This window comes from Pungitius pungitius, chromosome 20, assembly GCF_949316345.1.
Source record: "Pungitius pungitius chromosome 20, fPunPun2.1, whole genome shotgun sequence".
In the NCBI taxonomy this organism is placed as follows: domain Eukaryota; kingdom Metazoa; phylum Chordata; class Actinopteri; order Perciformes; family Gasterosteidae; genus Pungitius; species Pungitius pungitius.
The window spans coordinates 12210010-12224525 of NC_084919.1; the positions used below are offsets into that span (position 1 = coordinate 12210010).

A 14516-nucleotide genomic window follows, 5' to 3' on the forward strand; every position below is an offset into this window, starting at 1 on the left:
TTGTTGTCGATGCAGCTTCCTGCCGGCCACACTGGCGTTTTTTTTGCTTGTGAATTCTCCATTTCCAACGGCGAGCATGTTGCATGGAGTGAACAAGACAAGTGTCTTTGCTGTTCTTTGTACCTTTATTGCTGCCCTCAGCTGTAATCTGACTCCCCCTCTGCGGTCTCTTGTTTTTGCGGCATCTAGTTATTCAAGAAACAGACGCGAAAGACACACAACGAGAGAAAGTCGAGTACCCGGCTGTGTAGTTGGTCCATCTCAACGGCCAGCGATGCAAGGTTGGAGTCGGCCAGTTGCAGCAATCTCTCCGGAGCTTTCTGAGGCAACAGCATGTGCTACAGGAGAGGAACAGAGGAACGAAGGAATGAAGGAATGACTTTTCAGAGAGAAAGTCCGACACATTTTGGCACATGGCTTAGGCTTTTCGACTCCTTTAACTCTGGGCTGTGGGGGGAAAAAAGACGAGGATGAGCAAACAAAGGCTCGACGGGAAGAAAAAAAGAAGCAATAGAAAAAAATATCAAACATATATGACTCATGATGGTAATTTAGTTCAACAGTGAGAACAACAATCTGAAATGGTGATGCAACCACCCATCAAAACCTCCTTCATTCCAAACTTACGTGAGCCCCAATAGCCCCAAATTATAAGTTTCAGTGTGTTTCTCAATACAAACTACAATTAAAGACATGAGTTCAATCGTTTGGACATAAACATGATTTCAAATAAATGTTGTTGTTTTTTTACCTTGAGTTCCTCGGTCATGTTCTCGAAGCGGTACAACACTTTGTACGGGGGTGGGAGCGGCGTTGTCAGGTTGACATCAGTGATGATGCGATTCAGGCGGTCCATATCGCTGAGCAACAGACCCGAGCACTCGTCGTCACAGGCTACAGAAACAAATACCAACGCACGTTTAGACACACAGCTGAGTTTACCCACACTTTGACTGGTTTTGTGCGATTGTAGTCACATCGTCACGCGGTTGTTGACCCTTGAAATAGAAAAAGGTGTATTTTTGTGACAGAGGGTGTTTCTCTGCCTTATCTGTGAGTCTGTAATTACATTGTCATGTGATGGTAGTGACTGCTTGTGTTTTTGGGGACTGTAGGACAGACAGGGCTGCCGGTGCATGAAATTCCACACACAGAGCACCTATTACGAGCACACACTGCAGGCTAAAGACACACAAACTTCACAGCACAGACACCCAGGGGATTCACTGAAACGGGAGAATGTACATTTCTCTTTTATAATGCGTGCGAGAATTTCTCTTCTCCTCGGTAGCCCAAAGCTGATTTATTGCGCAAATTAAAATTTGTGACAAGGGAAATCAAAGATGCAATAAATAAAAGAAAAACTCTTTTCACTCAATCAAACTCTGACAAAACAAAGAAAACACAAATACACCCATGCATTTATGCAGTCACTTGCATACACAAAGGTACAGTAAATGTACAATGCGTTGTTGGTCAAATCAAAGCCGCTCAGGACTTTGCCTGCACTGGCTGGATCTCTTTTAAAACACTTACTCCTCCTCACCGTAATTTATAGTTTTCTGTCCAATAATTATCGCATTTTTATTGAAACAGTCTTTTATCGGATATGATTTTATTGGGGACTAATGGAGGAATACAGTTCGGGGTGCTGCGGATCTCATTGTTGCTTTTTGCATGTATGTATGGTTTATATTCTAAAAGTGCAGGTATAATGAGATGCTTGGAGCCAAATATAAAAATCTTCCTTGGGGGGGGAAAACAAAGTATATCTAAACGTAATAGTTTATTATTGTCATGCACGCTGCTGAAAATGCAACCACACATACGCAGCGAGTCAAAGCCATTTATGCATTTATCGTGCACCACCTGGTATCATGGTTAGTGGGAGTTTGTGTATACTGATTTTGAGAGATTTTATAATTGTTTATGTAAACTGCATTTTAATGAGGGCAATTTAGTTGAGTTTAATCATATTCACATACAATGTAGGTATCAAATACAGATGGCACGGTCAGACGGCAACACATCTTGGTTGAATTGAAACATTTGAATGTATGCAAAGAATCTAATCAAACTAAATATACTAAATCATGGGTGAATGCATATGGTATAGCTTATTTCAATATACTTACTGCCTGCTTCCCCCTCAACAATTCAAGACTGCCGACTCCCAAACCCCTCGGTTGCGGATGGGAGGAAGGGCAAAAGAGAGGCGAAATGTAGAGTCTGATTGCTCCCCTAAATGCAAACCATCAGGACGTGTGATTCTATTCTGGATGTGGAGGCGACCGGTTTTGTGTCAGAGTGCACTGCAGCACTTGCACTGCCAATTTATGCCCACATGCTTTGTGTCTGTACACATGATGTCCCAAGCAAGCAATTTCCTTTTCAGACCTGTCGGTAGCAATTTCACATTGGACTCCGTCTCATAACCTTTCCTTCTATATTCTCTTAGCTAAAGGCATGCTAATGGCACTGAATTGGCCCTGCTATTATAGTCATATTAAGTTTAAATTAGCTCCAAATTACATTGAAATGATTTTCTAAATTACCTGAATCTGACTACCACGATCCCGTTTCCCATGGCAACATGGAGAAAGAGAGACTGCTCATTTGGACTTTTTCGCCAAAATAAAGCAAAGATTTTAACAATGCTGGGTGGTGGGCCTGATGAGACATTACAATAGCTAATGTCTGTATTTTAGGTCATCTAAAGACCTAATGGGCTTACGTAACGATCTGCTAAAGGTTCTTGGCTCCGTTACTGTAAGGTAGCTTCTTTTGTTTGGATACAAGTCAAAGAGGCCTTTATGATTTCATCTTCTACTTTTACTATTGTTCTATATGGTTCACGCTCATAATTCAGACCAGTAAAACCTGCACCAGATGTTTCATGGGTCTCTGGGAATTCAGTTGGTTGCAATCTGCGACTTTGCAGCTCGATGCGATGAATCTTAATTCGTTAATCGTTAATACAAACCAGATATTTCAACCTGAACGAAGAGACGGCAAAAAAACAGACACAACAAAAGGGAACACCACCGATGGATGAAATAAAAACACCGTGTGTTAGTCTTACAGATGATGCCAGCCGGTCCACACACATGCCGCTCCATGCACTGGTCACACGAGGTCCCCGATGCCCCGACCGTGCAACGGCATTGGCCTGTGACAGGGTCACATGGTCCGGGCAGCGCCCCCCACGAGGAACACTTACACTCCTCGCAGTGGCCGCCCGGCATCTGCGGGTTACCATGGTAACCAGTAGCACACCTGGACAGGTGGATCATAGGAAGAACAGAGTTAATTATCATTTTGACTTCAATTTATTTATTTATATATTTTTTTACCAGCACCTCACACTGGTACAATGTACACACACTCACACACCTCTCAGACCACAAAGAACAGCATACATCACATTCCAAAAAGCACCTTAGTATTGAGTTCAAATCTTAAAGTGATTCACTGGCCCAAATTAAAACAAACAAAGTGTATCTTGTTTCAGAGGATTCGAGGACGATTGTGATGTTCTGTATGTGTCTGACCTCTCGCAGTATTTGCCCTCATATCCCTCAGGACAGGCTGTACATCGGTAGTCATCATACCCCTCCGTTACACACGTTGGACTGAAACTAGAAACAGAAAGAAAACCAATGGAAATCCTTCCGCAGGGTAGAAGAAAAATATCTCAATGCTTTTAGTGTCCAGATGTTTAAAAAAGGTTGAGAATTAAACGGAACTGTCCATAAACACACTTGACAGAACTGACTTGGCGATATGATGACATGTTACATGTTTATAATATGAGGAGATCAATAAACAGAAGCTCACTTGTTCTCTGGGTTGGTGAGGGGACACGCGCACGGTTTACAGTCATCGTGGAAACCTCGGACCACGCCGTAGAATCCCGCCGAGCAGCGTTCACACCGATCCCCCTCTGTGTGGCCCTGACACTTCTACACACACACACACACACACACACACACACAAAATGTTCTCTTTATTCAAATATTAATCCTCAAGCCGGAGTTCTAAGTGACGTTTGTTTTTAAAAGCAGGATCTGACTGTGTGAGCTTTTCATAGGCAGCTGTAACACAAAAGCAAACACATTTGGCATTTTACGATGAAAAACAATGCAGCACATTTGTTTCAGCAAGAAAAAGAGATTGGAGGAAATGTGAATACCTCGTGCCACTTTTATTGCTTTTTGTACCTCTGCACAATCCGCTGTATGCGTCTACTTATCTGAAGTGGAGCAATCGAAAAGATGAAAGAAGAGGTCACCCATCACCCCCCCATTGATTACTGACCAGGAGGTACTGAGCAGCCTCTCTCTTTAGCAACTGAGATAATTATCCTTTACACAGAGAATCAATGACAATGATAAAAAAAAGAAGAGTAGTGGAGTACTATCATTACTTTCTATCAGTTCACTTTAAAATTATGGATTTTGGTAGCACTGTTAATCACTGGTGATCACAAGGTGCTGAACTTATAGAGGATTAATAAAAATGTATGACAAAAAGATGACAGAAAGGTAATTAAAGGATTTTCAAAGTCCGGAGCGGCGAATCCTCTTAGATTTTTTTTCTTATTTAGTAGGACTAAAAAAAACATTGCATGATTTTTATTTTCCAAGATGATTGAGAATTTCACATCCGGCCAGGAAAGGACCCGGTGTGAACCCAGCGGCTTCTGCAGAGCTGAACATCGCTACTGGAGCAGCAGGAAAGTCATTATTCATTTCTTTCCACCTACCCATGGTTTCTAAACCATTGTAGGGCCTTGACACACACACACACACACACATATCTAACCCTGGACTATTTCTGATAGGAAACGATGGCGTCCACACAAGCACTAAATGGCTTTAAGGCTTGATGAGGTGCTGTCAGAACGCTCGCTGAGTGCGATCTGCACGTCAAGAGAGTTCGTTTAGCTTTGTTTCATAAGAACAGGCCATTTGAAATCTCTGTTTACAATGACTTCACTCGCATGTGACAAGGCTACAAGGTACAAATATACCCTAAATATTTCACATCCAGAGATGTTTGTGTTTATTTTCATGTTAATGTTAGTGACTACTACACTATGCCAAAATACAGTGCGTTTATGTAGATTTACAGTAGAGTTCCATAACTCATGCATTCACAAAAACACACACACAAAACATGCTTACAGATGCAGACACATCCAACTAACACAAACAATTCAATTATACCAACGCGCGTACGAACACACACACAGTGTAAACACACACAAATCCATTTCATGATGTTTGCAAACACGGAGCTCTCCTTTTGTATCCCCAGGGTTCAGTCTTATGCATTCGCCTTGTTTGTTGAAAATAGGAACTTCAATCAGTGCAACAGGAAGTCTTGTTCTAACGAGGAAAGTCGTTTCCATTAACTTCCTGTGTTCCTCGTTACCACTAATTACCACGGAAACAAACTCGTTAAGCATTTTCAATTTAGAAAATGCTAATGACGGCTGTTATGGAGAGCGGGATGGAAATGGGCGAGGAAAAAAAGGGCTGGGAGGCAGAAAGAAACAGAAATCAAACACAAGGGAAGAGCGAGGGCAGAGGTAGAACAGGGGAGAAACAAATTGGCAAAACTAGAAACAAGTGGGAGAGGTGAGCGAGACAGAGAGGAGGGTGCAGCGGAAAAATGAGAGACGGTGAAAGACAGAGTGGCAGGGTGATGAAAGGAGACAAAGGATGAGTAAATACATAATTGAGGCTGAGAGGGAAGGGAATTTAGAGGATGAGAATGGGGCAGATAAAAGAAACAAGGACATTAGAAGAAAGAGAAGTAGATGAAGGGGGAAAACAATAGAAAAGGGTGGAAGGGAGGAGAGCTGATAAAAGACGAGGTGCTCGCCCGAAAATTAGAAAATACAAACAATGAAAATAATTAGAAAGCAGAGAGCAGCCGAAGGGGAAACAACAACATGTTGGTATCCGCGCTGGAGCCCCACTATTCTCTGGTGTTGGGTCCCAATCGACATGTGCCCACGACGACATGTGTTGATACCAATGTGAGTCATTGTCATGTTCGATTACCCACATCGGACATGAAGATTTCATGAAAAAAACAGAATGACAGTCGAGCTTTTCACGCCACGACTCGTTATGACTGAACAATTCTTTTACGCCTAAGTGGAATACAATGTTCCATGAAGCGGGTGACAGTTCGCCATCAGTTTGAATTGGAGTGAAGTCATGGCCAAAACACTTGACGTAAGTGCTAATCCTTTTAGTTGTCCTGTTTATATGCTCTCGATTCAGTAATCAGTCACACGTTGTCATGACCAGACAGCATTTCTAGCACTCCAAGCTATGACTGTAATAGTGCTGCAATTACTAAATTATAGAAAATAAGCCACTTGCACTGCGTGGCACATTTCAAATCTTCCGAAGAAAATACAAAACCTCATATGCACTAAAAGCTCGATCCACCCGCCGCCGCCAGCGTCTTTGTTTACAGGTGATTATACCTATTTATCATGTCTCATGTTTATTCAGGACACATCGTTTAATGGCTTCTCGTGAACCGTCCAAAATGAATCTCAGTTCATGGAATCTTCATCAAACCGTGTGAACGCTTTTCTCTGCGTGGGAGGCCAATCGCAGCAAAACAGAGAAACTGTCCGCGTCTGCCCGGCGTATTTACAGATGGAATCTGAAATGATCCGCGGGCGGCATGTGACCGACTGTTCCCCCCCCCACCCCCCCCCCCTCAAGGTCAAAGTCCTCCTTTGGCGACTCACCACTAAATTGACCGGATTGTTAAAAGGCTGAAAGAGGCTAACAGCTCACAGCTCACATCCGCAGATTTGGCTCGCAAACCAACAGTTTGAGTTACGAAAGCCATGCAGGCACTATATCAATTAAACGGTTTTTTTATTGGCATTCTACATCCTCGCATAACTATTGTTGCATTGCTCTCCAAAACAGCAGAGGGCGCACACCAACGTACTGGGCAAAGAGGGTCAGGCTGGCGTCCTCTTGTGTGGTCGCAGTGTGTTGCATTATTCCACTACTACTCTTTACACATGGCTGATGCTGATATGAATGCTCCTGATGTATCATTCAGCATCTGAGACGTTTTAACAGTTAGGAAAATCAACATGTAACACTATCATGAAAATTATCGTCACAGCTGGAATGCTCTGAGCGGCGGGTGGGGGGGGGGGGGGTCGTTAATTATTGCCGGGATAATTACCCGACATTCCTCCCAATACACTTTATTCTCTCTCTCACATCAGTCTCCTCTCCAGAACCGACCTAGCATATGGCTTTATGAAGGTCTCCAGTGGCAGAACACACACACACTTACCTGGCATATGGATGTCTCGGGGTCACAGGTGGAAGAATGCCCACTGCATTGGCACTGAACACAGCTGCCCATGCCGGCGGCGGTTGGCAGTCTGGACGCCGAAGCAGATGCCGGGGAACCGGTGCGAAGGCGGTAGAAACCCGCGGCACACTCCTGCACACGGATGGACAGAAGGACAGGCGTGACCGGGGATGGAGTCTTATCAAGTAGAAAGACGGGGGATCTGTTTCGAACAGTAGTTTGCATGATATTTATACACAACAAGCACAAACTGTACACAAGGACCCAGGTGATTATCCCTAATTGTAATTTATCACGGCAACTGTTGACCACTCTCTCGTGGATTCAAAATTAGAGGAGAAATTCCCCTCAGTAACTTTTGATCACACACTCACACAAACACACACACACACACACACAGTATCACAAACACACAGACATGCAAGGTAACTCTTTCTTCCTCTCTCTCTCTCCTGTTCAGTAATAATTAATGGAGTCCATTTAAAGAGCCATCTGTTCCCTCTGCTCGTGCTAAACGCCTGTTTAAATATACTTTATTAACAACGGCGGCGGCTACAAGCAGAATGGCCATCTGTCAGCGAAAGACCTTTACGACCTGAACATTTCAAGTTTAGCTACCCGCTTGCTACTTGGCTGTTTTTCAACATGTAAATGATGTGCACGGCTATTCGTTTTCCGCCTCTGCACTTCAAGTAGAAAACACCAAAATGAAACAGAGGTTTTAAAAATGCATTTAAAAGTTTGCCCGGAAATTCGTGTGTTCGTTTGCCCGGCAGTGTCGTCTCAGAAGCTACCTCTACAAAATCCTCATTAAAACGGAAGATTTGGAGTCACTGCTTTCTGTGGCTTGAGAGAAAGAGCTGGACGCAGTTGAGAGAGAAAGTGAGTGGAAGAGACGCTCGGTGAGGCTTAATCCTAGCTAAGAAAAAAAGCGCCTCGCAGATGCTTCTAACGCGGAGCTGTATGTCATTTGGAGACTTTTGAGATACTATTGAAAGCCCGGTCTGTGACCTCCATGTTTGCACCGTGACGGGTCTTCATTCTACCGAGTGCCACGAGAGGACCGTGCTTAATCTTTGTAGAGCTAGACAGTATTCTCACTATTAGGGTGATTACTTATTGCAATGTCTTTGACATTAATACAATTAATACATTAAAACCATACTGTAGGTTATGAAATACTTCTTATTGGTTACTGGTTTTGCTGTAAATTGCAGTACATTACATTACAGACATGCCAAAGATGTGTGTTTTGTCATTACATTGTTTGTTCACAATCAGAGAGCACTGGTTATGTCAACTGTGAAATATTCCTCCCTTGGCTACAATATTTGTATAAGAGTCCAGTCTGTTCTCGAAGCGTATGGTGAAAGCGTACGGTGAACAAGAGGAAATGACTCTGACGAGTTCAAATGCAACCTGCAGCACAACAGAGCTCTTAACAACACACGTTGCAGGTACGCTGTCCTCACACCTGTGAGCGCGTTGGCTTGGTTGTGCGCTCACCTCACAAGAGAAGCCGGAGTATCCCATGGGACAGTCGCACTTCTCTATCTGATGGGCTTCCTCGCTGTCCGTGGTGGGCGAGCCTTCCTCGGCCACAGTCAGACTGATCTCTGAAATACTGGAAAGGAGAGAAGGATGTATGACGCTTTTCTTTCAGTTTGTAATAGCGCTGGTTTGTTTGGAAATTCTGAAATCACTTAATAATAGAAAATAGTGTTCAGACACAACAACGGTGATCAATTGTAGAAGATTATTATGTACCTGTCGGGAAAAAGGAACATTGTAAAAGCAATTTCATCCTTGAGATAAGAAAGAAATATTTTTTATTCAGCCAATAAATGTCATAAAAATAGTTGATCACACTGTAGACGGGTGCATTCCAACGGGTTGTATGCTTGTGTGTCTGTGTGTGTCTGTGCATTTGTGTTTTTTACCGGCTGTGTCTCATCAAGTTGCCGTGTGATGCCTTAATTAGGATGTAGTCCACATAGAACAAAATATCCATGAAGTCCTCTCGAGTCATGGACCTGCCATCTGCGTACTTCCACTCGTGCTGTACACACACACACACACACAAACTCATTACACACACTGATAAATCACTTTTATCACTGCAATCTAGTACTCTAGGAGCTCGCCAAAAACACAAGTCCTCCTCTACCTCCGTCATGTCGATCTCGTGGCGAGTGAGCTGACCGATCTGTAGTCCCGGGATGCTGCGGGTCATCAGTATGTTGCGCGTGGGACCCCCGTTGATGATGACCTGAGGCTCGTAGGAGGAAGGACCGGTTTCATCTCTGGCCTCGTAGTACACGGCATACTTCAGCTTCCCACCGTATGCTGTAATCTGAACACAAAGAACAAAAAAAAACGGGAATCAGTCAGGAAGGCTTCGGCAAAACAATCATATTTATATTACTACTTTGATGGTGAAATGATAACATTTTCCCACCATGGAGCCTGTGAACTGCTCCGGCAGTTTCCAGTAGTAGGGCTCAGAGAGTGTAGGGGTGACGTGGTCCGTGTGAGCCAGGATCTCAGGATGCTGGAAGCTCACTCCTCGCCTCGTCTCCACAGTGTTGGATTTGTCCACCAGGGGCAGCACCGTCTGCTCAGGCTTCAGCGCCAACTACCGCAAACGACAGCGATGTGCACGTTGAACGAGGTCGATTAGGCCGCCTTTTATCGTTTTTTTGATGGGCCGTACGTTTTGCAGAAACTAAAAATGTATTTCGCAATGAAATGGATAGGAGTGGTTAGGTGACTTCTGGTCGGGTCTGAGGTCATTATGTCAAACAACAAGCATCTTTGGTTCTCAGTTGAATCCGATGGCATTTGATAGCAATCCTGTGGCTGGATTATCAGATTTCGACCTGAGCAGGTTCATGTAGGATTAGGATCTGCCCTAATTGTGACATTTCAGATATTGACGTCATGAACGCAAAACTAAAATCATTGTATTTTGCACATAAGTCCATGAATTATGGTTGTGGTAATATTGAAAAAGTTTGAACGTAGTGATTTTGTCAATAAGATGGTTTCCTAATAAGGGGTCAAGCAAACTATTTTCTGTAAAGGATTGTTCTTTTTTTTGTTATTTTTCCAATATGAATGTCTTTCTATTCTGAAAACAAATTAAGTTGTCACTCGGTCCGTAATAAAAAAAATATGACTCAGCTGCCAGAGAGCAAGAGACAGCTTGGAGAAGACTCGGCCCTTTCTTTTTCATTCTCTTTCTGCCTGCCATTTTGTGTGTTGATATTTTGATATTGCCTGAATAATATGAGGCTTTATTATTGACTGTGGGCTGTGGTTGAGTCTACTGATTTATAAATAGATTCATCTGCTGGAGCCTGGATGTCTCCCTCTCTCTCTGTAGCCGCATGTGGCTTTATAGAAAATGAAGTAACTTTAGCCTGGACACACAAGCAGTACTGGCTGCATGAAAGAGAGGAGGTCACACGGGGAAAAGGAAATGACTCATTTCAATTCAAAACATTGACATACTGTAGCTGGTTTCTTATTGGCAATTTCATTGATACCCGATGATATCAAATAAGAAACAGGAATAAAGTTTAGTATGCTGTAAAAGTGCATATACAACTTTAAGTAAGTGTGTCTATACTGAATATGAAATATGCAGTACATATATATATATATATATATATATATATATATATATATATATATATATATATATATATATATGACATATTCAGTCATGTTGTAGTTGTAGTCAGAAGAGCCTTCTAACTATCATCTGTTTTATAAACGGTCAGGGTTTAAATACATGTTCTTTAAGTATTGACTGCATGTTAGTTAACTGATGCATTGTAAATTATGCCAACACAACACTTAACATTGCATCGTATTTACATTTTTTAGGGACTAATATGTTTCAGATAGGTAAATACCATTTAAATTAACATTAGTAACTTTTGGGGTGAGGGCCAAAGCTAGCAGTTATTAATTTATAGATTAGTAGATTGTTTTTTTAAGTAAGCCTTTGTTTGTATTGTTCACTTTATTTGAGAATTTATCTTATCTCAGTTCCTAGAGGATTTTTACATTATTGTATTGGCGCAGATCTTTACGGCAGTATTTAACAACCAGTAAATAGCTGTCCAGTCACACACAAAATTCTACCATCAGACAAAAACTTCACAAAAATGGAATTATGTGTATGGTAGAATATGTGTGTGTGTGTGTGTTCCTCTCCCCTCACCAACATGTAATCACCTGTAGTCTGAGTTTTCTGTGTGATTGTGATGGCACGTGTGCTGTGTTTGTATGGTGCATGTGTGGCTAAGGGGAGAGTGTGAGTTCAACTATGTGTGTGTGTGTGTGTGTGTGTGTGTGTGTGTGTGTGTGTGTCCCACTCCACTCAGTGTAATCTCACGATTCAGTGGTTCAGAGAAAATCTCCCTCTTTCCAATAAACTTTCCATTTTTCTCTCTCTCTCTCTCTCCCCCAACAATAAATGAAGTGAATGTTTGTCGTTGAAATGAAGGCTCTCGCCACACTCCATCAGAAAACTCTACGGTTACCTTGGAAACGACGGTTTATCGCCGATGGCAACCGTTTCTGAGATGAGGGGCTTTTACAATTGATTGCGAACTTCCTGGCTGACTGTCTGGTGGTGCTGCTGCTCCTACTTACCTCTGATTCATGTCCACCAAAGGATGAAATAAATAACTTTCTCCTACATCCCGAGGTTTTATTCAAACACCAACATCGAAACATCAAAAATAATTATTTTGTCATCAGCCTCAGCTTTACTTTTGGTTTGATGCAAATTTGCGCATTCTTTCAATCAAAAGCCATCGGGAGAAGGTGTAAGAACATATAATCTGGTGGAATGTGACTATGCTACTCTTCTTTTTTTTAAACCAGATTATAGCCCTGGAACTTTAATGTAAGGAAGAGCTTTTTATTGATTCACAAGCACATTTCTTATAATGAACAGCTAAGAAAAAATGTTATCTTTGGAAAGTGTACGAAACTATGAATGATATCAAAATGTTTTTTCTGTCTCCGTAATATTCGATTGGATAATATTTAATTATCCATACATCATAATTAATAAATTAATGAAGCTCATAACTGGCATGTTGCAGAGACTGTGAATAACAGATTGGAAACAAGCAAGGTCCAGACGAGATACTATCTTCAAACCTACTGTTCTTTATATAACCAAACGATGTGGAAAAGGTAGGGTTAAGAAATTCCTTTAATTTGCTTACTTACTTACTAAGTGCCAAAAATGCACGTGTCTACTCACCCACATCCTGATGAGTCCTTGGGCCTCTGTGCACGAGCGTGTCAGCCCGTAACAGTAACAGTTGCTGCAGCCGAGCGGGTTTCGTACAGACAACCCAAATGTGTCTGGCTTACAGCGGTCACAGTTGTCTCCTTCAACATTTGCCTGAAATAACAAAAAAAGGCAAAAACGCATAGTTGAGGAACATTTCAACATCGTTTTAAGCAGATCCGGTTCTGTGAAGCGGAGAAAAGCACGTGACGACAATGAAAGCAGCCAAATCCACTCAGCTGATGAGGATTACACTCTGAAAGTCTGAAAATAACGTAACACGGGCCAGTATAAGAAACTAAACGGGATTTTCGGAGGCATCCGATCCTTTACTTCACTGCTTGGGTTCAGGGAGCAGATTGAGCTTCAGACAAGCACAGCGTGTAGTGTATCCCTTTGGATACACTACACTGCATGAGGACGCCTCAACAGAAGAAGTTACCAGTAAGCTCTCAGCCACAGACTGTATGAAGTATAGAGGTCCCCCGTAATGAAATGCAGACACCTCCCATACTTCCAACAGGTGACGTACAGCTGAAATAACTGACGAAGTGGAAGGCAGGTGACTGCTTGAGTGACAGGCAGTCAAACAGTCGAGAGTGAAGATGACACCGAGTGATCTGGAGCCTCATTACAGGCCGTGAATCAGGTGTGTAGATCCGTGCGTGTATACAATTTTGTTTTAGCATTTGTCACTGTCTATGTGGGATAATGTGATAAGCAAGTGACAGCAGATGAAAAAGGTGTCTCCCGTCTAGGCGTGTCATATATTGAATACACGCGTGTGTGTGTGTGTGTGTGAGAGAGCTGTGACAGCCAGCTATAGATGAGAGGTGTGCATGTGGGATACACCACCGACCTGTCACAGTGAGGATGACAGGTGAGAAGTTAATGCCTTATGTAGCATCTGTGTACGTAGAGGTGTGTATGTGGGAGTTTGCATCTGCGTGGGTCAATATAGGATATTTAAATCTATTAAACTCCAGAAATGATCTTTATTTTGTCATCAGATTTTAGCTCGAAACCATGAATGTAAAGAACAAGAAAGAAGTGAGCAGATGACATCCAAACACACGCATATAAGGTCATAGGTCATATAAAGTCTAAACTCTAAAATCCAAATCCCTGTAGTATTCAAAAGCATCAACTGAATTCAGTAGGACTTGGAGTTGACGTAGAAGTTGTTGAAGGTCACTGGATGGGGAAACAAACAAGACTACACAGACTACATCTCCCAAGCTTCACTTTTTGTTCCCGTCATGTGACGTCATGTGTTGGACTCAGGTGTCCTATTTAAAAACCTTTTTCCAAACGGTGGTGGGTTTGAAGAACTTGAAACATGTTTCCAGCCTTGTTTTCAAAGAATAACAAGTGTTCCTTCAAAGAGGGGTTCGCTGGCTTAAAGGAAATCACCACAAAGAATTTTTAAAACTATGACAAGACGGAAACGTCAGATCCATTTTACACAAAGATGAATTTGAAAAACAGATATTTTACCAATTCTGTCTCTTTATCTGTTTTACAAAATCATGCATTTTTCCATTTTCTTTTCTCTATCACACTAATTTTCAGGTTCATATATGTATATGTAACGCTTTCATTTTAAAAAGGCACACTATTTTTATCACACTGTCTAAATGTACCAGCGATAACGCTGTGTGAAACACTCTGTTTTTGTGCCTGTCTCTTTAAGACCCCTTGCAGAAAAAGTGTGTTCTGATCTGCTTTTGGCCTGAAAGAAAGAAAATGTGCGCCCTTGCAATAGTTCCCAACCCATCGGTGCACATGTTGTATTCCAACGCGTCAGCAAGGGACATGAATCACACATTTT

General features: G+C 42.2%; 1 protein-coding gene across 8 annotated transcripts in view; it reads right to left on the reverse strand.

Annotated features, from left to right (window-relative positions):
* The window catches only part of lama2 (laminin, alpha 2), a 121159-nt gene that overhangs the window by 34531 nt on the left and 72112 nt on the right, over positions 1-14516 (reverse strand). For 5 of the 8 annotated variants that reach the window (XM_062559459.1, XM_062559456.1, XM_062559453.1 and 2 more), the window contains 11 exons: positions 12656-12799; positions 9827-10003; positions 9536-9721; positions 9309-9427; positions 8875-8992; positions 7348-7500; positions 3838-3962; positions 3552-3638; positions 3083-3276; positions 752-894; positions 240-338 (listed from right to left, as the gene is read on the reverse strand). In XM_062559459.1, coding sequence (XP_062415443.1) covers positions 240-338; positions 752-894; positions 3083-3276; positions 3552-3638; positions 3838-3962; positions 7348-7500; positions 8875-8992; positions 9309-9427; positions 9536-9721; positions 9827-10003; positions 12656-12799 — 1545 coding nt within the window. The remainder of the gene's footprint in view (positions 1-239; positions 339-751; positions 895-3082; positions 3277-3551; positions 3639-3837; positions 3963-7347; positions 7501-8874; positions 8993-9308; positions 9428-9535; positions 9722-9826; positions 10004-12655; positions 12800-14516) is intronic. The other 3 variants (XM_062559460.1, XM_062559457.1, XM_062559455.1) reach the window with 1 other exon arrangement.